The sequence below is a fragment of the Halichoeres trimaculatus genome, unplaced genomic scaffold, assembly GCF_033239565.1.
Source record: "Halichoeres trimaculatus isolate MK-OKI-2021-1 unplaced genomic scaffold, fHalTri1.1 fHalTri1_scaffold_4, whole genome shotgun sequence".
NCBI classification, from domain to species: Eukaryota; Metazoa; Chordata; class Actinopteri; order Labriformes; family Labridae; genus Halichoeres; species Halichoeres trimaculatus.
Window position 1 is genome coordinate 33,269,342 of NW_027437182.1, and position 24,414 is coordinate 33,293,755.

General features: G+C 38.9%; 1 protein-coding gene across 1 annotated transcript; it reads right to left on the bottom strand.

Moving 5' to 3' along the window:
* Positions 1-292: 292 nt before the first annotated feature.
* Positions 293-10,469, bottom strand: glmnb (glomulin, FKBP associated protein b). Its single transcript, XM_074668696.1, has 18 exons — positions 10,431-10,469; positions 7,128-7,253; positions 6,391-6,501; positions 6,201-6,309; positions 4,169-4,412; positions 2,951-3,041; positions 2,693-2,859; positions 2,538-2,591; positions 2,416-2,446; positions 2,242-2,331; positions 2,011-2,052; positions 1,838-1,911; positions 1,508-1,592; positions 1,260-1,369; positions 893-956; positions 676-811; positions 485-579; positions 293-398 (listed from the first exon to the last, which is right to left on the bottom strand). The coding sequence occupies exons 1-18, from the start codon at positions 10,467-10,469 to the stop codon at positions 303-305; spliced, it is 1,764 nt and encodes a 587-aa protein (XP_074524797.1). The 3' UTR covers positions 293-302.
* Positions 10,470-24,414: the final 13,945 nt, after the last annotated feature.

Below are 24,414 nucleotides of genomic sequence, written 5' to 3' on the forward strand. Positions count from 1 at the left end.
CATGAAAACAAGTGAAAAAAGAAAGAGCTAATATGATGTGTTTAAAATAAACTACAACAAACATAAAAATGAGCAGAGACATGAACCATTTAGAAAAACAGAGTTCACTGTAAGAAGTAGAGGGGCAATGATAAAAACTTTGGAAAATAATACAAATCTTCACATCAGAACTTAATGAGGTAAAATGGAAAACTTGATGATAGTTGCCTCTTACAGGTGACATAATCTGTTATGTGAAAATATATTAGAATAGAGATGAATGTTGAATGGAGCCTGTGTTAATGTAATTTTTTTTTTTATGTTTAGCTGTGAATCTTGAGTTTTTCCTCAGTGATCTCTTCAATCCTGAAGATAAGACTCTCCATCAGGTCAAAGGTCACCAAAGCACTCTGCAACACCTGCAACAGATGAGCATAGTCAGATTTCTTGTGCTTAAAACACAAGAATCAACATGATAAAGGATGAAAAAGAAGGTTTTTTGTACCTGATGCTGGCTCTCTGGAGACATCTTGGAGACGTCCTCATGTTTCACAGCGATGCATTTTACTAGCCTTGTTGTTCTGGCAGCATCTCTGGCTTCTAGGAAAGAAATATTCCAGGGTGAAGACAAAGTACTGTGTCCCTGTTTTCCATCTCAGTGTTATTTTGCTGCACAGATGAGCAGCTGATTCCTACCTTTTGCTTTTAGCTTCTGATCCTCTCTCAGAGCCTTCAGTTCAGCAGAATAATACCCTCTTGACATGCTGATACACACACGCAGCATTTTGAGGTATTCATCTTTGAGCCTGCACAGCTCTTCCCACACATCTGTCTGAAGGTGGGAGGAGATCATGAGCTTTCTGCATTAACCCTGAAGACTGACCAGTGAAAGTGTCGAGTTTGGGAGAATTACTTTGCTTCTGAGCTCTTTGTCTCTGATGAGGAGGTAGCGTAGAAGATTCAAACTCTCCATTACCCTGAGAACAGAGGCATTGTTGAATAGCTCGATATTACAATCCTTAAGAGATGGTGAAAAGTAACTCAGTTACACTCAGTTAAAGACTGGACTGTCTGTCAGTTTTGATTTTCAAGTTGTTGCTGAGAGTAATCTCATCTCCATGCAATTGTCTAAGTTGTTTGGGTGACTCAGTGCTTTTTGTCTCGGAATAATCAGGCAGACAACTTTTTTCTTCTCTCTGCTTTACTAAAGATTCACACATAAAATTGGACCGGGCCTTGTGCAGAGGTGGAAAAAAAGCAGGGCTGTTTGTTTTACCTACCTGTCCATACTACTCAGCAAATCAGTGTCAGCCCCTTGAGGTAAACACAGCACCAGTCCCAACAATGGGATTAGATCCTCTCCCAGAAACCATTTATTGGCCTTTCCTGGCTGTAGGGAATGAATAAGAAATTAAAAAATGTTAAATGAATTCACTAGATCCTTATCATCAGAGTCCAAACCAAAGTCATGATCTTCTGAAACAAAAAAAAAACACATGGTTATCCGATGTTTGGAAGTTTAACTCACCTGCGTACAGAGTTCTACTTGGCTCCTGATATTTTTTATGATGTAGCTCAAAACTCCTGTGTGGTTGCTGGTTTTCAACACACACCTGCAACAGAAAATGCAACATTTGTGAAATAATCACAAAAATCAGAAGAGGGATTGATATGTAGAGGGATTATTAATCGATACAGTTAAGTCTCAGTCAGGGGAGTAAAACACAGGTATTTATGCCTCCATAGCAGTTTCATGAAATACTGATGAAGAATGAAAAATGTGTCTTAATGAGGACATGATTAGAAAATAACAGTTTTGCGTGCAGTTTAAACATCAACCCCCTCATGTCTCCCTCACCTGAAAAACTTGTACTTTGCTTCTGGGTCTAACTTATTGGTGAACAGCTGGAACACCTTCAGTCCTTTTTCTCTCTGAGGAAGTAGTGATCATACACAATCAGCTGACTCGTGAGTTTCATGTTACACAAAGTTTATACTGAATAGCATTTTCTATCCAAGCTCAGTACTCACCAAATGTTTGATTGGACAATCTGTGAGAACTTTCTGCAGATTCTGTAAATGACAAAACACTTTGATCAAAAGATAAAAAAAACAAACAAAAAAAACGCTTGAATACATCTGAAATTTATCTTCAACATATTCAGCACTGAAACTATATTTCTACTGCCCTGCAGAAAAACTGGTTGTTTAGTGTTAGGATAAAACTGTGCTCATGTTGTACTGAAGGCCTTATCGTCCTACCTGTGGCCCAGTGTTGAAGCTCCTCAGCTCCAGCAGACTCACAGGAAGAGTGTCGTCCTGCAGACTCTCCAAGTTTTTGGCATACAGCGACTGAGAGAAAAGCATCAATCAGAACATCTGTTTTTCTTCACTTCACATTGTTTGGACTTTTTTGAAATCTTGTTTGGACCTTACCAGTCCTTTCTGCAGGTGTGATTCACTTTTGCTGTGAGAGAAAAAGAGGTGACCAATGACATGAAGGCTCAGAGACTTTGAAATAAGGACTTCATGTAGCTCAGGTTGTGTTGAAGGCGTACCTGCTGAGTAGCTGATTGATGTATTCCATGTTGCGTTGAAGAACAAACACAGGGCTGAAAAATACGGAACAGTACTGTTTGCATTTATACTTATTTTAAACAATAAGTTGTTTTGTTTTTGACTCAGTCAGCAGTGAGCAGGTTTATTCTCTCACCTGAACACAGCTGGAAAGCTGTCGATGCTGATGAGCTGCACAAACAGAATATAAGCCAGACAAGCTCTGGCCTCCCTGGACTGACTGCTGTCTGTCAGGACACACTTCTTCCCAGAGTAAAAGAACAGGAGCTCTGGCAGTGACTGCTGGATAGCAGGAAGAATGGCCTGTAGGAAAGTTATGAAGATTAGATGGTGAAACTACCCTGAGACATCGTCAGTCACTTCACCAGTTTTCCACAGGAAATGAGGTTTTTACCATGATCTCTGTAGCAAAGAGCCAGAGCGATGTTTTTCTGTCTCGGTTCAGCTCTGCTGCAAGCAAAGGCTCTCTCAAGCTCCACATGCAGCTGTGGATAACCAGAGTGACAGCTATTACAGTTTTTTCTACAGAACAACTCAACTAAGAAAAAGTTGTTTTTTTTCTTTCTTTTTTTTCCCAATAGAAGCAGTTTCTGCCTTGTAAAAAAAAAAAAAAAGAAATAGAGAAGACTAGAAATAGGGAGACTTAACCGACTGAGAATTTTGACTTCAAAACTGGGTTACAATTATAAGCTAATTCTGTATTCTGAGATACTAAATCAAAATTATAGGACAAAAAGTCAAGATAACAAGAAACAAAGCCAAAATTATTAAAAACTGAGTCAAATTTATGGCATACATAGTTGAAATTATGAGATAACAAGTAGAATTGTAAGACAAAAAGTCAAAATAATGAGATACTTCGTCAAAATCATGATACCAAAAGTTTGAATTGTGACTAATTTGGTTAGAAAAATTAGACACTTGGTCAATGTACAAAAATAAAAATTGAAAATATGAAACACAAGGTGTAAAAAAAATAGATACTTAGTCAGGATTATATGGAAAACATCAGAATCATGGGACTTGAGGTCCAAATTATGGGATGAAAAGTTGAAATTATAACCAAAAAAGTTTAAATGATGAGGTAAACGTCAAAATATCCACCTTCTTTTACATATGGGCCTAATTTAGAGAGACATTTCTGTCTTCGAACCAAGCAAAATGTGCATTTATGAACAAAGTTCCTCCCTCTAGTTGCTGTACTACCTTAAAATGTTAGACTGATTATATTTGGTGTCATTGTTTCAACTTCAAAAATTGAAAAAAAAAAAAAAAAAAGCAAAACCAAAAAACACTGCTTAAGGTGTTTGACAGTATCTTTTGACTGTGAACTATGAGAGGTAGTATTGCAGTAGTCATTCTTTACACCACTAGATGGCACCATCGAATTAAGCCATGCCGAGTATCTTCAAACATTAACACTTGCCCCCAGATTTTTTTTTTAGGGCAAGTCTCCCTTTTATTTTTGTACCCAACAGAAACTTCCATAGCTTCCTAACTACCATCAGCTCCTTAAAAAGAACTGATATGACTGGGAAGAAAAAAAAGAAAAAACAACAAAACACAAAACCAAAACACCCTTTGTCTCATCCCAAACGTCCCATTAACCTACAACTTCAGGAGCTCAGTCCTCATCTCGTCGTCCTCAGAGTCTGTGATGCCATTTTTCCTCTTCACCTCTGCGATGAATGGTTGAGTGAAAGCTGCCAAGGCGTTGCAGCAGCGGCACAGACCGTACTCATCAGCCTCCTCCTGCTGCTGTGTGTAAGGTACAGGCAGCCAAGACAGCTGCTTCTGCAGAGCAGAGAGCACCGAGCCCAGACCTGCTGCCCTTCTGTCCTCCAGCTGAAGCAGCACTTTGAAGAGAAAAGATGGTTGTAGTTACCCTTAATGCTCAGCAGGGGGAGCCAAACACCACTTCTTTAAGAAACATATTCACTTTATCACCAGAAAACAAATGAAGCTGAAGCAGCATCACTGAAACTTTGTCTGTTTAAAAAGCATTCCTAGATCAGAAAATGTCGTCAATACAACTGTTCTACAAAAACCTTATTCATGAGGGTTTTGTGGTAAAGCTGTGAAATTTATGAAAGCTGTTCATTAATTCTCATACACTTGTAGCTACTTTTCCATGGATCACCTTTCTTTTAGGATTTAGATTAATTTTATTGACAGAAATAGAAATTTAAAGCCGTTTTTGCTAGATGTATTTTTATTTCTTAAGTTGCTTTTTGGGGCATTTTGCCCTATTTTACTGGACAGGAGAGCTGAAAAGAGACTAGTAATGTGTGGAGTAGAAAGTATAAGAAAACATGCAGCAAGCTGAGGCTCAGAGCAGCGACTGCTGACTAATAGCCTCTGTTTATGTCAGTTTAACTGCTAGTCAAACTCAGGGCTGTAGCTACAATTAGGCAAACACAGGCAGTTGCTTGGGGCCCCAAGATTCCCAGGGGCCCCCAAGCATATCTTGAAAACTGATTTATGAAGTTGTCTTCAATTAAAGCATTTCTTTTTTCTAAATCTTTCTTCACATGCTTCAAAATACATCAAAAGGCTTAATCTTTAATGATGGTTTTGGGTACTCCCCCTCCCTTCTTATTCAATGGGCTATTCCATGTTACAACACATTTGAAAATTTGATTCAGGAAGAAAGTGGTAAAACACTTTTTCCCCATTTTTTTTCTTATGTTCAACCAAGTTGGAAATAAAAACAGTGTTGCTCTGAGATCTGAGATCAACATATACAACTTTTAGGATTTTAAGGACTTTATCTAGCCCAGGAAACAGGATAATTTTCTCAAAATCAAACGTTTTGAGTTGGTGATAAACATTATTGTACAAAATCTCTTTTTGGATACATAACTCACTGGACAGGGAGTCAAATAAAAATACATCAGCTTTAAAATGATAGTACCAAAAAGTATGGTAACTGTAAATATCACCTCTTTCGGTAGATTTTTTTCCCAGTTTTATGTTGTGCTTGATATTTACATATTTTTTCTTTACTAAATTATTTTTTTCAATATTTACCTATTGTAATGTTTTTCACTTCATACTTTCTTGTTTGTTACTGTTACTCTGTAAATTCCCCACTGTGGGACAAATAAGCTTCAAATCCAGGACAAAGTGGACTAAATTATGTATTCACTTTTTTCAAAATCAAACTAAAGTACAGAACTTGAGGAAATGCATTTAGCTGCGTTAAGTTACCATGTACAAGATTAACACTGTCTCATGCCTTGATTCTCGGAAAGACACAGCGAACCCAGGGGAGGCCAGGCTAGCTCTGAGGAAGATGAGTTACAAGGACATGGAGGGCCCCATTGACTGGGTTTGCCCTGGGCCCCCAAACGACTAAATACGCCCCTGGTCCAACTGCTTCCCTGTTGGTTGTAGAGAAATGATCTGTTTTGGCTACACAAGTACAGTTCACCATCTTCAGGGAAACATCTTCAGCACACACTGAATTATATTTAGACATGGGTATTATGAGTGAATGTAAATTGTTAAATTTTTACAAATCATTGAAATCTTCTTTTTTTAAAGTCATGTAATCTCTCTCATTTCATGCATTATGCAGGAGTTTTCAAAGTCGTAGGACGTGTTTCTGTGTTGCTCTTTCGTCTCTGGGTGGGTGGTGTTACCTGTTTGAAGATGAGGAATAAGGGCTAAGATAGTCTCAGAAATGGCGCCTGGGTTGATGTCATCAATCACTTCAAGTAAGCTGTGCAGGAGCTCATTCGGGCTGCAGGTCTAAACAACAGGGAAAGAAGTGCAGCTTATGCAAAGACATCAAGGTGGAGATCACTAACTGAATGAATTGTTTGTACCTACCCTGGTGAGATGTGTTAGAGCAGCCTGGCAGTGATCAAAACTTCTCTGTTTTCTAAGAGATTCCTTTAAGAGAGGTGCAACGAGAACACAGCCCATGGTCCTGACAAGCCCCTTAAATTAGGAAACAAGAGGAGAGCATTTTTTAATCAAACATGGAAAACAAAATATAAAAGTGCTCCCAGTGTAAGTGAACCACAATCAACATGAGAAGTCTGGCCCAATTTCTCCAAGTTTAAAGCCGTGTCATCTCATTTGTTAATCAATCATCTGAGCCTCTTGAGATTGTTTCAGTCTCAGAGAAAAGTATGAAGTAGCACATGCTTCTAAAAGGACGTTACACACAGCTTCATGGGGCGTGGGGAGAAGGGACGGCCAAGGGCACTTAGAGATGTGCCACATTGAAGAGGGTTATCAGTGGAGCGAGAAATCTGACTGAATATTTGCGCCTCCTCCTCTCCACACCTCCAGGTCAGGAGGCTGGAGCAGGCACAGAGCGCTGGCTGCATGTTGATGGTGAGCAGAGCTGGGTAGAAACAGGAAAGTAGCTGCTGCTGTTCGCTTCAGTAGATGTGAGGCTGCTGTTGTTGCTCAGGAGGCCGTGGTGTTAACTGTGCTTTTAGTGAAGTATGACAGATTAACACTGTCGATTTACTGTCATGAAATATCTGTGAGGTTTGGACACCGGCCGTCAGGACAGAGCAGATTTCTCTCTGTTGGCTGTATAGAAGGAGAAATACCTGGTTCTTCTCATCCTGGAGGAACAGCAGTAGTTGTGCACTTTCACCATCAGTGAGGCAAGCAGATCCAAAACCCTGGAACTGCTCGAAGTCTTCTGGCTTTAGAGCATCTTGGGGTGTATCTCTCTGAATGTAGGATGTAGAAATAAAACACTGTCAAGGTCAGCAGATCTTTACTCTGAGCATTAAACATGTGGTAAAATATTTTAATTGAATAAACACCAGCTGTGTTTCTGTATCAAGGTAAGTGGAAGATGGGCGATGAACCAGCCCAGTATGAGTGTTTGAAGTCAGTGTTATGCAACAGTTTTAAAAATTAATCCGAACAAAAATATGTAGCCAACCAATAATTTCACTAACTGCACTTTGCCTTTTGTTATCCAACCTCTGTTTTAGTCAACTTAGTGGTGACAAAAATACTGAAACCTTAAGTATGGTGTTGAACATGCACAACAGCAGATTGAATATATTTTTTCAAACTGATGTTTTCCAGACTGCAGAAGTCCTATAAGCATAAGTTTTGATTTTTGGATTGATCAGCAACTGAAAATCCAAAAAGGCAACAAGCTTTAAAATGTAGATGAAACAACTGTATTCATCTGTATCGTTCAGTGGCACTTTCCCTTTTATGATGTATAAAGCTCTCAAATGATGACGTTAGCTCAGATATGGCTAAATGCTAATATAATAAGTTTTCTAGGGCAGTGGTTTTCAAAAGTGGGGGCGGCTAGGGAGCACAAGGGGGGCTCAGAAAATTGTAGGGGTGCACCAATCACAATTTTCTGGCCGATCACGATCTTTAAAAAGCCTGACCTGCCGATACCGATTTTTATTTTGTATTTTTTATGACTGACAGCATATACCTTCAATGTTCCAATCTTATTTTATTAAAAATCATTGAACAATACCTGTGAAACAATAAAATCTTTATGTTTTAACTTAAACAACCAATAAAGTGTCCTGAGTTTTAGGTCTCAGAGCAAAAAGCAACAATGGCTGGCTGCCAGACCTTCCTGGAGGAATATAAGATCAGTTTCATATGTAAGGATGGGCCGATCACTGATCCTCCAAAATTAAGGAAATAGGCACCAATCGATCAATGCATGTCTACAAAATTGGTGGAAAGGGAAAAAAATAGAATCTACTTGTTTATTTATTTTTCATCCACATTTAGGTTTTCTTTTTTATTTGTAACCATTTGTCCTGAACATACAAAACGTAAAATGCTGGGTTCACGTTTCCGGTTGTACCTATCCACACCTGTTCTTACAGCTACAGCTTCGGCATAAGGATGTCACAATCTGTGCTATTCAGATAACTGAACTGAACTTTGAGGCTCTTACCCTGTCTAACTACTGGCTACATGTGAGAGCTGACAGAGCCCTTAAATGCCTTTTCCCTTTTACAACAACCTACTTGTGTGAATCTGGCTTTTGTTTGAATGTATAATGTAATAATTATTGAAAAATGAAAAAAGTAAAAAAAAAAAAAAACATTTAAAAAGTTAACATTTCTTTACATATTCTGAAGCATTGTTTGTTGGTTTCCAAAGGGGGTCCCCTGCCAGAAGCAAATGCTGTTAGGGGGACCTTGGTATTGTAAAGTTTGGGAACCCCTGGTCAAAGGCAGGGGTTCCAAAACTTTACAGGCAAGGTCATAGAAAATAGAGGCTCCTTTATCCTGGTTCAGTCACCTCAGGGGGTTTCAATAAATAAATGTGGAAAACAGATCAAACATTTCCTGTTTACATGTTTTCACTTAAATTTTAACCCATATTTTTGTTTATCTTTTATTCATAATGGATGATATATGCACTTGTCACTAGTTTTTGAAGGTGGAACGCATTTTGGGAAGCCTCGAAAGAGTCCTGACCCCCACTTTGGGAATCACTGGTCAAGGAAAGGGGGATTTGGTTAACAGATATGTTGTTTCACTTTGAAATTAGGGATGCACCAATCCACCTGTTCTGGTCCTCATACTGATACCTGGGCTTTGGGTATTGATCCAATACCAGTGTTAAAATAATAACCAGCATGCTCTATGGTGGGAAGACAAGATAAAAGACAAAAAAGTACATTTGGAATTACTGAAGTTGATATTTATTTGAAGTATAAAGTGTTTCAATGTTTACCAGCAGTTTGGTAAAAACAATGCTTTAGAACTAGTAGAAGGTACTATTTCACCAGAAAATTTAATACCATGTAGACTAAATTATAATTTAGCTTTAGAGTCAAATTTGGACCGTCCTTCCCCACTGGTACCTGATTCAGCTTCAAGGGCCTGGACCGGGCCAATACCAGATATCAGGGTTGGGATCGGTGCATCCCTGTATGAAATACTGAGAGACTCCACCCTGGATCTTCACTAGCCAGAGTCTAACCAGTAAATAAATCAAGTGGTGAAATAATAGAAATGTTAAAAATTACAGGAAGGTAAATGATAAATAAACTGCACTCATAGAGATCTCTATCCAGTCCAATGACCTCTAAAAGCTCTTTCTCATTACATGTCACATTCAACTCTTTACACCACACCATACAGGGCTGAGGCTGCTCTGCAAAGCATTGTCACTGTTCATAATCTAACTCATACTCTGCTGGCAGAGCCACCAGACGCAGTTTGGGGGATAAGGGTCTCTCCCAAGGAGACTTTGATCTGAAGCCCCAACCTCCTGTTTGAAAACAGCTGACTCCTGTAGCTGATGTACAACTCTGAACAGTCCATTTGTCCTTTTCATGAAAATTTTACTTGGATATCTCATTTCTTATTCGTAGGGTATTATCAGAGGTGAATACGTGAATAAAATAAACCCCCCTTGCCCCCCTCCTCAGAGCCTGAACAATCTTTTAATAAGTATAAGATGAGTCATCGTACTTGGTTTTAGCCTTCAGAGTCATCAGATCCTAGTCCAGTCAAACACCCATGGGAGATTTCAGACTAAAGTGTGAGACAGATCTCTGTCGCTATCACTTTGACACCATATGAGGAGTTAACTGTTTGGAGAATTGACTCCATCCCTCCAACAGACTCCAGAGACTCGTAAAGACAATAACTGAACCCAGTGAAACTGCCAGCCGTGCGTATTCCTCAAACTGGTCATCCAGAATGTAGAAAAACCCACCGTTTACTGTTTACTTTGTTGCCTGAATCATTTTGCAAATAATCAGTCAAATGAGGTTGTGTTATTTGTTTAAATACTGGGTTGTTCCTCGAAAAACTCTGGATCAGATCATAACCAAAGGAGTGACGAGAGCGACTGCTTCAGCTTGATTGAATCACAGTTAGAGAATATCGCTGACTCACCCATCTCTGGATTATGGTGTTCACCTGATCTTCATTCATCTTTTGTACAGTCTTATCCATCTCAGACAATCCTATTATCAGTGCGTCTGTTTTTCAGTGAAAACAAACGGAGTCACAGAGACCTGCTTCAGCACCAAAGTGATCCAGTGTGTAGCTTTTACCACGTCTCGAGGGAAAGAGAGATTCAGTCTGTGGGGAAGGCAGCGTAAACCTCTTATCTCCCTTTGTGCTCGTCGTGTAATAGGATTAAACCAGAGCACCAGTGTGTGGCTAGGGGAAATGTAGAAGTGTCTAGAAAGATCCAGGAGGCTCACATTTTCAGTTCTGATAGGTGAACAGTGAGGAGTTGGTCATGCTCTGGAAGGATCCTGAATGTATTTAACCATAGGTTGTTCTGTAAAAAGTTTTATAATCCACTCAAAGTCCACCCATCCTCTCACTGAAGTATCTGAGACACAAACATCAAAAGGTTTAGTATAAATCAGTAGTCTGGACTTTTTTGATGCTAAGTAAAATGTGTTTGCTGATGATATGGATAAGCATGTTTTAAATTGTTTGAAGAATATACTTACAAAGGCTTACAAGGGTCATTTAAACTCCAACACAGTTTAAAGAATTTATAATCAAAATAGAAAGCTCTAGCAGTTTATGAGCATAAGGAAAGTGATGTTGCATGAAGAATGATTGTGAGGCCTATTTCTCTCATTTTTCCATTGAAGCATATGCAAGACATCTACTTCTCTGTTAATTTTTTAATGCGTTGAGAAAAATATCCAGCTTTCCAGCAAAATATGACTGCTTTCCAACCTTCAGTCTGGTTTATTTTCATCACCAAACAAAGCTTTTGGAGATTTTTTATTATATTTTACTTGACCAAAAACACAAATAAACGGACTCCCACCAAAAAAATCTGATATCGGTCTGCATTCACGCTTCATTTAGGGAATTTTCAGCGCGTTACTTTCACAGAAAACCACTGCTAAATAAGGCTCTAGTTCTCATCGTGTCTCTCGTTTGTTTATATCTGGCATGCCGCGCGCGCGGACTGATACACTAAGCGGCGAGCGCCTCGTAGCCAGATGTGGCTCTGCAGCGGAGGTAGCGCCGTTTTACGACACGATGAGAACTAGAGCCTTATTTAGCGGTGTTCTTGTGTGAAAGTAACGCGCTGAAAATTCTCTAAATAAAGCGTGAATGCAGACCGATATCAGATTTTTTCGGTAGGAGTCCGTTTATTTGTGTTTTTGGTCACGTAAAAATTGGCCCCATCTGAGTGCAGAGGAAACCAGCAGAGGAGCAGGGAGGGGGTGTTTGGTGCAAGCGCCCTGGGCTTCTGCTGCACAAAAACACTGCTGTAGGGGTAATTTCTGCCCTAAACCTTGAGATAGGACCCAACTTGTTCCATCCCAGAGTATCACTTTAAGGCTCCTGAAACTTGTTGCTTGTGTCAATTTCAATTTTTTTTTTTTCTGTATTTAAACAAGTGATGCATGCACTCCAATTCAAATTCATCTTTAATTAAGGATTCCAGGTTTTTATTCTCCATTTGTGCATGGTCCAACAGTCAAGACACATAGGAAATCTTGTGCTGGGCTCTCTCAGAGTCAAGATGTGCAAAATATTTAAATAGAGGATCTAAAAAATTTAAATAAATTATAGAAAACAATTTGTATAAAGAATATAGACAAACACTAGAGCACTAAGTCCACTGGACAGGCTTTATTTACATAGCACCTTTCAAACATTCAAATATGAAGCCTAATGTGCTTTACCAAAGAAATGGAACAATAAATGGGTGAAAAGAGTGTTCTAAAATACTTAAAAGAAAAAAATAATATTAGTGCAAAACAGTCAGTATGTTAAGATCTGATTTAAAACATTAAAATAAATGAAATTAAAAAAAATAGGATACAATCAAAATTGACTGACATTAAACTAGAGCTTTTTAAAAACAAAATCTCATCCTTTTTTTCTTACAATCAAATGAATCTTGAACTGAGAATCTTTGCTGCAGGAATGGACTGATGGATGAGTGGATTATGGCTGTTACCTGCTGTAAATCTTATTAGACATCAGTCCCCTCGCAGTGTATCTAGGTTGTCATAATAAGAAAAAGAAATGTAAGCTGCAAAATTTCCCCTGAGGAGCTTCAAGAGAACTTTAGCGGACTAAAGATGATAATAGACGTGTATGTCAGGCAGTTTAAAAACGTTTTTTTAATACCGTGCAGAAAATAAAGAGAAATCATGACCGCTAGATGGCTATTTAAAGGTTCTAAAGTTACATTTATTTATTTAAGGTATTTGAAGAATAAAAGCGCCAGAAACTAAATAACTGTTCTGTTATATATGCTGGTCTTGTTAAGATGATGTTAGGGTAATTTGTGCGGCTTTTGTAGTTTACACTGCAGTTTTAATTATAAATGTGATGAGGATCTCTCCATGACCCTGATTTGATGAGAAAGACATTTTTAAAACATATATAACCAGAGCAGCTCTGGTTGAGCCTCATTGTGATTTGTTGATATACTTAACAAATAAATCCACCTGTGCCACATGTTGGCGTCTCCAGCTTCTATAATGAAATGAAAGAGCTTGTTGAATGGAAGAGAAAAAGGATTAAGTAAGCCTTTCCACGATTGAATAATGACAACATGCTCAACACAAAGGCTTCAAGGCTCAGCTCATCTTTTCCCCTCAGGGTTGGTGTCTCTGCATGTGTGTTTAATATAATAGAGGTAGAATATCACCGACTTCCTGCTCCCGTTACACAGCCTCAGCTCAGGAACAGCTCCAGTCCTGATTTTACATGAATAGAGACGGAGGCTGTTTGAACGGTTGGATTTGGCCGACATCTGCCGCTCTGGTTTGCTCTGTGTATTGCTTTGTGCTGAAAGCTTTACACAGAAAGCCACAAAGCAAACACGGTACAGACTGCTGCTCACTGCGTGTGTCACTGATTTTGTCCTCAGTAATTACGGGCTGATGAGGTTTTGTTTGGACACTGGTTCCTGTCTGCAGGAAATCAAGGATCAGTACGCAGAGATGATATTACATTAATTTTCTCATGATTCAAAAAAGCTTTATCAGATCAAACTAATGCTTGATTTGGTTAAAATCACAGAGAAATCCTGTTCAAGGGTCAATTCAAGCTAACCTCGTGGTAAATCTGTTTGCTGAGGAGTATCCTTAAATGTTGTAGACATGCTAAAAACTGGTGTCTGTAAATTAATAAGAAATAATCTAGAAAGAATTTGCCCAAAATTCTAGAGTCACTTTTGGTTACATGTGTTTTCTTTTCCTTATCAAATAATCTCATTTAAAATTCTCTGTTTTGACTTGGTATTAAATTACCAGGCCTTTAAGCAGCTATAGCTATAGCTATAATAAATACAATCAGTTGTGTTTATGAAATACTTTTAAAAACAGGCTTACAAAGTGCTTTAAGAATGATAAATAAAAGAAAAATGCATTTACCAAAAGATTAAAACTACCAAAAGTTATATATGCAATAAGCAGTGCCAGATAAAAAGAAAAAATTACATAAACAAATTAAAAACAACCAATAATTGAAGATTAAAATTAAAGGATTCAAGGTTAAAAATAAAATATCCTGCCAGTGAAAGAGTAAAAGCAGCATTTTAAGGATTATAACACCCTTAGATAACATCTCCTGAAAAAAAGCACATAGAAATTTTTTTTATTAAAAATAAATCCTCTGTTATTAAAGGTGTTTGCTGTTTTTTTTAAATCTTGTAACTCCAGTAAACCAGATACTCTGAGCAAAGTGATTAAAGTAGTGTTGACTTTCTGACTCAGGAGGGCGCTGTTTGTCTGAGGAGTCTGAAGAGAAAACATCTCAGAAATAAAAGGAAGTGGTGACAGAAATGTTCTGATTTCAAGTTAGAGATCAAATAGGAAAACAGAAACACCATAATGTTGGCAAACAGCTTGTAAAAGTCAAGTTCAGATTGTAAACATTCACACTTAAATTACAACCTTTCGTCATGAATGATCATTTGCTTTTCTTTGACACTACAGTCATTCTATTTTTTCATCAAACACAGTCATGAACCCAGAAGAGGAAAGCATGATTTTAAAAAGTTAAATCTTGGGTTTGGATTTAGAGTTCAAGACTTGAAGAGCTGAAATCTGCCTCTGCTGGACTCTGTGGTTGTTGTTTGATCAGATAAGGCCGCACTGACTGAGGCGATCACTGCCATCAGATTCAGATTTAGCTGTGGTTTCTGAGACATGATTAGTTCCTTTGTAAGTCGGTGATATCACCTTCTTCCAGTTAAATGCCGCCCACTTCATACCAAAAATAAAGTATGCACACACACACACACACACACACTTTTGCGTACTTGCGTACATTAACACTCATAACTTTATGCCACTCCAATCAATTAGAAATTTAAATCCAGTGAAGTATCAACCTTTGATTTATGAAATCTTCACGCAACTGTAAAATACCCATATTCAAAATAAGATTGTTCAGGCACTCAACACAGCTTTTTTTTTCCAGTCTTCCACATAAAGTGAGCATGAAAAGTGCAGGTTGTTGCACCGATAGAGTAACATCTTCTAGTGGAGGCATTGTGAAATACAAGGCTCTATTAGAGTCTCAATGAATAGAGATATGGACATTCTGCAACCAGTGGTAATCCACGTCTCCACAGTCTGGGGCTGAACTCTGTCTTTCAAGATGACAACGCTGGCCCCCACAGAGTAGGGTTTCTCAGAGACTACCTCCAGGATTTGGGAAAGGCCTGCCAGCAGTCCCAACCATCCTGACCCCAACCCCATTGAACATTTATAAAAAAATATATATTTTCCTTTGGTTCTTCCACACACTGCTTAAGCTCCTGAAGACAGTGTTAAAACACCAAGCAAGAGTCAGTAGCCACGTATACATGGACCCAAATATTCCGCTTGCATTCGGATCATTTGCTCAAACAGAAAGAATTTAACCTTTGTTTACACCTCATTCCAAAAGAAAAGTGCCAATCCGAATGGACATTTAATCAATTTCACAGGGGTGGAATATTCCTTTCCCCAAACCGATTGAGGTATCATGTATCCACTCAAACAGAAAGTTGTCAGGCTGCGTTCTTTCAGCGCATGCTCAGATATGATGTTAGACACAACTAGAGACGTTCCTCAACTTTAAAAATGGCGGCGAGCCGTCAGCACCGGACTGCTGCGGAAAGTTTGTTTTTGATCCAAACTTTGAAAGAAATGAACATAATATCAAGACTGGACAGACGACAAACTCGCAGTACGGAGTATTGCAACACCGTGATAAACAAACTGTCGTCCTCCAGCTTCGATAAATCTTGTGATGTTTACGTTTTTCTGCGCATGCCCCATTGACTATTCTCTTTGATTACAGCGGCGCATGTAGACCAGAGATTGGAATATTCCTTTCCATGTATACTATTATTTTCGGAAGTCATACAGAAAGATTCCATTTGGAAAGACAAAAAACTCCTCATGTAACCATGGCTTGTGTCAGAGTGAGCTGTTTGGCACTGGTAGAGATTTGGCAAATTATTCATAGGCTCAACCCTCAAACTCAGCTCTGCTGCTTGTTCCTTATAAATGTATGTTCCTTATAAACGTGGCTCCATTTACAAGAAAAATGAACAGGCTTTTCAACGGCATAAGATTTATTTACCAGAAGCATTGTTACAACAAAGAAATAATCCACCAAACTCTAATTTCCTTTCTTTTTGTGCTCAGTTTGGCTTCCAAAAACAAAACTGAACATTCAGTAAGCTAGATGTTTCTTCATATAGGCATAAAGAAAATGGGAAGAAGTCAGGATGAAACTTTGTTTAAGGGTTGAGTTTGTGTAAAATAAACTGTTGACAGGATCTGTGTGTGTAATGTGTTTACCAGGGAGGGGTGCCTTTCACATTTGAAACAATACAGCACCGATGCCTGGTACCTGGCAATCAGTACCGGTACTCAACAATACCAATTTTAAGTAATTTTGTGCATTAATGTGGTAATAAATATTGATTTGTTTTAATAATAAAATATCAAAGTTTTTCAATTTAACACATCTATTCTTCAACGTAAAAAATTTAAAATTGTGTTCATGTCCTGCATGGAAAATCACCTACCCTTCCTCACAGTCACAAGGATTTGTTTAGTTATAGTTTGATTTTATGTAAATGGATATTCAGAATTCAGTCGATACCTATGGAAGTACCTAATTTGGTACCAATCCATGGTGTTGCCATTGACAGACATAAAACTCATTATGTGACTTTGAAGAACGCAGATTCTGATGATTAGACATTGATCATTAAAGTATACTGCTGCGTGTATCATGGTGTAAGGAGCCAAAATGTCTGTGTGTGACTATCATTGGCCTCAAACCTTCAGTTGATCTGAGTGGAGCAGGTGCATTTATTTGTTGCCCCCCCACAGAGTATCTGTTTCCATAAATGAATATCAGGAGCAGTCTTCAGGTCAGGTGAAGATACTGTATAACGCTCTGTTTACTGTCTGGGCATGTGGGGAGCGGCCAGCAGCGTTCAGAGGCGTACACACATCTCAGGTCACTGATATCACATGTCCATTCATATTTAATTTGCTGGACTACATCAGCATTGTTGTGTAACAAGGTGTGTAGAGGACAGAGTTGTGTGAGCAGCTCCTGGAGAGTTCAAGTTTGTATGTTTGGATATTTAATAGTGAAATTTTAATTTCTTATGGATGCATCCAACATTTTTTTACCCATTTTTATTTTATGGAAATCTGGGACATTAGCTCTCTTTTTTATTAGAAGAAATATCTGCAGGCAGAAGCGGTGACTGTATCATTTCAGTCGTGCAGCAGCAGATGGTGCAGTATTTATGGAGCAGTCTAGTATACAAACAGGCAGCAGTCCTATGAGAGCCACAGAAAGTCTCTCCATTTTCCCTTTCCATCCCATATTTCCTTGGTGACCTCTTAAAGAGCAAGAGGTTCTAAGTGAACTATTTATCCGCTCTGCATCCCCTGGAGGCCTCTGTAGACTGCTGCAAGCTCTCCTGTCTGCCCAAAACCTCCCCAGGCCCTGCTGCGCTTGTCAAAGAAAACTGCCGTGTTTAGTGCCTCTCCCCTGAGAGCTGCTCCAGCTTCACTGCTGCTTTCTTCACATGAATTTGATTTTAGGGCCATTTTTATACCGTTCAGATTTGCTTTAGTGATTGCTGCTTTGCTGTTTGATTGAAATGACCTCAAATCAATTCAAATCAATCAATCAAAACACATTAAAGGACACAAGGATAGAGGTTATGAAAGGGTGCAGAAAAGAATAGAATAGAATAGAATAGACAATACTTTATTTATTAATTTAAGATTATTTAATTTAATTGATTATTATTTAATTTGATTATTTAATTTATTATTTAATTATTTAATTTAATTCAATTTAAGAGGATTGGAATCAGAAATTATTGGGGCAAAAAATGTTGTTTTCAGGTCAAGAAAGTCTGAATATGAAAAACAATCCTGTTAAAATCCAGATCCTGATCCTGCCATAAAAACATCCTGACATATTTTCTCCATATCGCCCCCTAATGGTGAACATGTTCCTTGTCAGGAGCATAGTTTGATGATGTGTATGCGGCACGTAACACCGCAGAAAATTGACCACTGATCATCTGGAATCAAGAGACACCTGAGGGACAGGTGAGCTTTGATTTCATCAATCTGTAATGATTGAACAAGGATTTTTGAGCACATTGAGGGACTGACTTTTACAGATCCTGATGAGAATCACCTTGGTTTAATTAACTTGGGTGAAAAAGACTCATAATGAGGTATCAGTGAGTCCTGTTGGAAAATCATTGTCCTGTTAATGTGGAAGTTAATCCACATTAAGTATTAAAGTCTTCTTCTCTATGATGCAAGTGTAAAAGTGGGGTTCAAAAGTAGAGTATTATTGGGGGTAAGGGGCACAGTACCTTAGAGCTAATGGGGTCTGTGGTCTCACCAGGGAAAATCGTGACCTTGGCCCCTTTTTGTAAAAGCTTTGCCCCGTAGCAAACAATCGCAGGGAGGGGCTGTGCGGGAGCAGCCTGAGCGTTGAGTGAACATTTGTGCTCTGGCAGAGGCTGCTGGAGTAACGTTGTTCAGTCGTTCTCTTATCTTTCAGCATGTCATGTTGCTGCTTCATTCACCAGCAGTGTGCTGTGGGGTTAAAGCTCCCGAGGTGAGACAAAGGCCCAGACTGGCAGTCCCCATCCTGCCTGAGCTGCTGCGTCTGTCTGGTTTGGAGCACCGCTGGGAGACGTGCGTCAACAAATCCATACCGCCTGCACCAGGCAGACTTCAGCACCGCCTGCTAAACCTTTTGTAAATCGGCATTTTGATGACAATTCCCTGTGTCGCCTTGTTCCCAATCAATACACACAGAGCGGACGCCTTAATAGACACAGATAACTGCTGCTTGGCTGCTGTTTCTGTGGGCTGCGGAGACTGACACCCTGTCTGACTCTGATCAATAACTGGCGTGTGGCGCGGCGCACACGCCCGGCCCTGCCCACTCTGCTATCACACACAGGGGCTTGGTTTCCCCCGGCAGCACGGCAAAACTGCCCAGCAACTCCCCAAGGTGGGTGAATCGGAGATGTTACATGTGAACTGGCTGTCAAAACGATTTTGTCATCTTCCTTTCTCTGCGGTGTTTAAAGATGCTGACACACCGTGTTTGGGGTACCAATGTCTCGCTGGAAGTGATGGAGGCTTTTAGCCCGTTTCCTCTTCAAACTGCCTTTATTAGTTTAAGTGTTCACTCGAGTGTTGAATTTATATTCCACCTGTCACTGACATCTCCTGACACCTCCTGCTTCCCGCTCCCTCTCAGGTCATCTGATTCAAATCCTTCTTTGAGTTTATAAACTCCATCCACAATCTTACACTACGTCACACACTATGTTAGTTTTCTAAGGTGACCAAATATCAATCAGGTTGATTTATCCCTAACATTTAATGATGTGTATTGGTAAACAAAATAAATTATACAGCCCTTTTTAGCAAGGAAGCAAAGTGCCTTATTACACAATAAACAACTATAAAACAACTCTACAAAAAATTCATTAAAAATCACAATTGTTTATCACCAGATTCACTTTGGAGATCATCAGGAATAATTCCTACTGAGAAAAAAAAACAGAACAGTAGACGACAAGAAGTAACCATTACACAGTCAATAAATTATCAGCATTCACCAGTAAAACATGATGATCCTTAATTCTAGTGTTAAAAAAATCCAAAGCAGGGATCACTAACCTTTTAGAGACCGAGAGCTCCTCCAAGGGAAATAAGTGGTACGAAGGGCCACTTGTCTGATACAAACTTCTTGAACAAAATTGCACAGATCACTTTTTTTAATAACAATAATAGTATTGGTAGTAATACTATGTGACAAGACTGCTCAAATGTCAATGCTAATTATTCTAAATGTTGCAATGTTAATTATTATTAATCATTTACACCATAATGATTGCAGGAAAAATACGCTCCATTATGACCAGTGCTGTTTTTTGGTACATGCCATACAGGGGCCTTAGATGGTTCTTGTGGGTCAGTGACCACTGATCCAAACTAGCAAAATAATCCAATTTTTAATTGACTGAAGGTTAGAGCTAATGATGGCTCTAGGAATCAGTGAAGAGCAGAAATAAGACAGCAGATCAAGAAAGTTTTACCAATGCTTAATTTATCTGTTATTTACAGAAGACAAACCAATATTTTCATGCATGAAGATAATATCACAATAAAGGTGCTTGAATTAGTTTTTTTTTTCTAGCAACAAATGAAAACAGCTTTTATTTCTGTAAAACCTTCAGGTTTTCTGTTAGTCTCTTGATTTGATGACATAAAGATGGGTTTCATCCAGGAGAAAACCCAGGTATTTAAGTCGGGAAGCACTCAGTCAGCTCATTGATTAAAGTATAAATCAGACCATTGTCTTTCACTGTCCTATAGACCAAGAGAAGTAGATCATCGTAGTCTTGTTGGTATTTAGAGCCAGCATTATTTCACAAAGACTTCTTCTTCCACTTCATGGGGAAGATGTTGAAGTATGTAGAATGATGTCATCTGCATAGAAATTAAACTCAACATCTTTGATGAAAAGATAACAAATATAATCAGACTCAATATGAACCCTGTGGAAAAATCTGTGTTCATAATGTTGATTTCTCACTGAAGTTGCATTTTGCATGTGGGCATTAAAGATTAAAAAAGAATAGTACATCTAAAGGTATACTGTATACAAATATTTAAGCAATATCCAGTTCTTATTTAACACACAACTTTCCGTTTGTCAATTTTTTTACCATCAAAAATTTTGGTTAGCCTAAATTATTTTGCACACAATCACACTCTTCTTGTTTTTGGCTCCCTCCTCAAATTACTGCATTTTCTGCTGCCACTCCCCAAATACATTTTTAAGAGTATCTCACTAGTTAGTGGTAGAAGATAAAGGCCTTTTTATGTAAAAATAAAAAACTGATTCTAGCTAAAATATAATAATAATAATTGAAAAAAAAAATAATTATAATTATAATTATAATAGTAATAATAATAATAATAATACTTATAAATATAATGTACATTTGCTTTCAAGTCCTTTCTGTGAAATGGCTGTAAATACAGCGTACTGTATCCTTAGATGGGAAAACGTAAAGATTTGTACAATGATTAGGATTTAACTTCATTTAAAATTTTAGAAATGCATGACTAAACAACCCTATTTGAGTGAATTAAGCATCTCCATTTTTATCCAAACATGGAACATGGATGGAAACAAGCCATCTTCTGATTTTTCAGTACTTGTTTCAAATTTTTCAAAGTTTTCAAAGTTAATATAAAAAAGACAGATAAAACTTTGCTTTCTTTTCCTTTTTTTAAAAAATATTCATCACAGATGAATAAATATTAATAAATGATCTGTGGGTAGATGGTGAGGAGTCACACTGAGTAAAGAAGGCCGGATCAGATTCAGCTCGGGGTCATTAATGTTTCAGAGGATGCCAGAGGGAGAATGGGAGAGTTTCCATTTCCTTAGACTGCGGCTTTAGCTTTTTGGATCCCAGGTCTATTGTGAAAGTGTCTCGTCTCTAGTGGACTGAGTGGCAGTGAACTGACCTGAGATACGTATATAAAGAACAATGAATATTAGGTTAATAGATTTAGTTAAAGAGTGAAACAAACCTCTCGTTTTGAGTGAGACAGATATTTCATTAAAGACTAAAAGATGCAAATTAACTTTAATAATCATGTTACAATCACTTTCTCCTGCAGGATTATTTCTATGATCGCATTTCTCGCCCCCTTTTCTGTCTCCATCTTCCCCCGTCACAGCCCAGTGTAGACCTCTGGGGCTGTGGAAGTACTTACCGTCCTACTCGTCTATGCTGCGATCCCCACAATGGCATTACTCTGCTTTGATCCTGCTGCAGTCTGACACATGACCACACAGACCCCTGAATGGGCATTAGCGCAGGCTTCAGCAAACCCAACATCTGTGCCTCCCAGCACTGCCACTGCTCAAATCATTCATTAAATCAGAACACAAAAAGTAACTTTACTTGAATGCCTCAGCATAAATATTTGATCATGGCTGAGAATAAATCTTTGTCATTTTGTTCTCCTTCCTCAGGCTGCGGGCTCCTCTTATAGATCCCTCCTCGCCTCCCTTTCTCTCTCTGCAGTTTGGATACAGACGCATGCTTGGCTTGGTCATTTGTGAAATGGATCTTATTAATATTTTAGAGAGATTCATAGCTGCAATCAGGCCTGGTTAAGAGGACGTCTGTATCACAGAGGAACATCTTGTGTGCTGCCATGCTCAGTCAAATCATGGCCTGTTTGCATTGATAATATATGCAGAGAGAGGGTTTGTGTGTTCGCTCGATGGAAGTACTAAACATTCTCCTGTTAGGACACATCTCACGACTTAATCAACAATTTGGCTACACAGCACCAGCTTGTACTTCACATGGTGGATGTAGTTATTCCTCTCAATGTGTTGTAGCTGTTTGCCAGGAAACCAAACTCTGACCTCAGTTCCACTTTGTGGCTTAGCAAACCGAAAGTAAAGTTGAGTCAGTGTTTCAAATATGGCGACTGTCATTGTGAGACTTTGAAACTTCCCTTTAGAAACCATTCTTTCTCTTGATAAGAACTGATACCTTGTTAACACCCAGGAGCCTAATAATCACATTTTTCAGATTCATACCTGGACCCATGCTTTTCAGGAAATCAAAGCATGATGATACTGTGGTAGATTCATTTTGATTCATTTTGGATGTTTTTTGTTTGTTGGTTTAACCCAAGTCAATACAAAGCCAGTTTCTCCCTCTCCTGTTCTGTGTGAATAGGCCAGAGCAAGGTCATGGTTTGGAGGGAAGAGTCTAATCAGCAGTGTTTTTCTACAATAGAGACTCCAATTCCCATGAGCACCAGCTGCTGGTCAGTCAAGGAGGGGGAACTCATTATTTTCCGGCCTACGTCATAAATTTGTTTATTTATTTAAACATAAATTCTACCCTCCATTTCTTTTCAAGATAATGATCCGTGACCCTGTCGTACCAACTTAGGTGTTTTTTCCAAGGATTTTACCAGTGTTCTCTCAACGCTCGTCGTTTTCAAGAAAGGTAACCTCGCTGGGGATCGATAAGTCCAGAACAACTCAGCACCAGTGGAGGGTTATACTTCAAGATCGCTGACTGGCTCATTTCACTGTCAATCAAAAAGGGATTTGGCCTCAGACAGATCATCCAATCATCATGCAGAAGCCCAGCGTCCAGGCCAGTCCACTGCCTCATAGACCCCCAGAGACGCTGAGCGTCCGATGGGCGGGACAAAGCCCAGCGTTTATCCAATGACCGTCCAGTTTCCACAGTGGAACAACCCACTATAAGCTTCCCTGCTGAAGTCAGAAGACGCTCAGCGTTCGACAGTGTTAAAGAGCAGAGACGCTGTGGGGATGAATGAGAAGGAGGTGGAGCCAGTTACCTGTGATAGGTAGCTGACTCTGAACAAAAGATGAAGGCATTCTAGCGCAGATTTTGTCAATGAAATGTACACACAGCAGAACATATTACCACTTTTTTGGGGGGAAATTTTAGAGGAATCTGAGCTTCCCTTGCAGTCTTAGAGCAATCGCCACTGCTGGAGAACCAAATGTAACTTTGAGCTGCTTACATCTTTTTGAGTTTCTTTTTTGAGATGAAAATGTATAAAGTCCTCTATAAAATCTTCTTCCTTTAGTAAAAGAGTCTACACTTCACAAATGTTCCGGGGATTTTCTAGTTTTAGAACAAAACTGATAAACATCCATCTCATTGTTTTTGTAAAATTTGTGGTCCAGTCTCCGTCTTCAGCTGTTCTGCCCGTAGTATAACCCTCCACATCTGAAAGTTAAGTCTTATCCCCACGTCCATGCCAGGATTTGTACGTGAATCTTGCAGCTTTACACTTCACACATCAATATCTAAGTGATGCAAAGCCTCTGTACAAGAGAACAAGAGTATCACCCGCACGCTAAGAGGATATAAAGCTTTCCCTCTCTTGTCAAGATTTCCTCTTCATGTGTTTTTTTTTTCCCCTGAAGAGAAGAGAATCTTTTGTTTTCAAGCCTTTTAGCCTGAGTGGATCCTTTTAATGTCACCTTAAGGATTCATATGTTATCAGACATGGCTGCAGATAAATGATGAATCCAGGCCAAGTGTGAGTGGTGTGAGTGGTGTGTGTGAGCAGAGGGGCTAAAAGAGGTGAAAACAGGTTGTTTTAAAATGATTTGTCTAAACTCAAATGGACAGGAGGAGACGGTGGCGCTTGCAGAAGCTTGATGTGAGCAGCTGAGCAGCTTTTCTGCTCCTGAGTGACAGCTCACGTCTAAAGCGTCCAGTGATATGTGATGCCTAATGAACCAGAAAAACATGTCTTTAAATGAGTGGACAGCCTTCCTCACC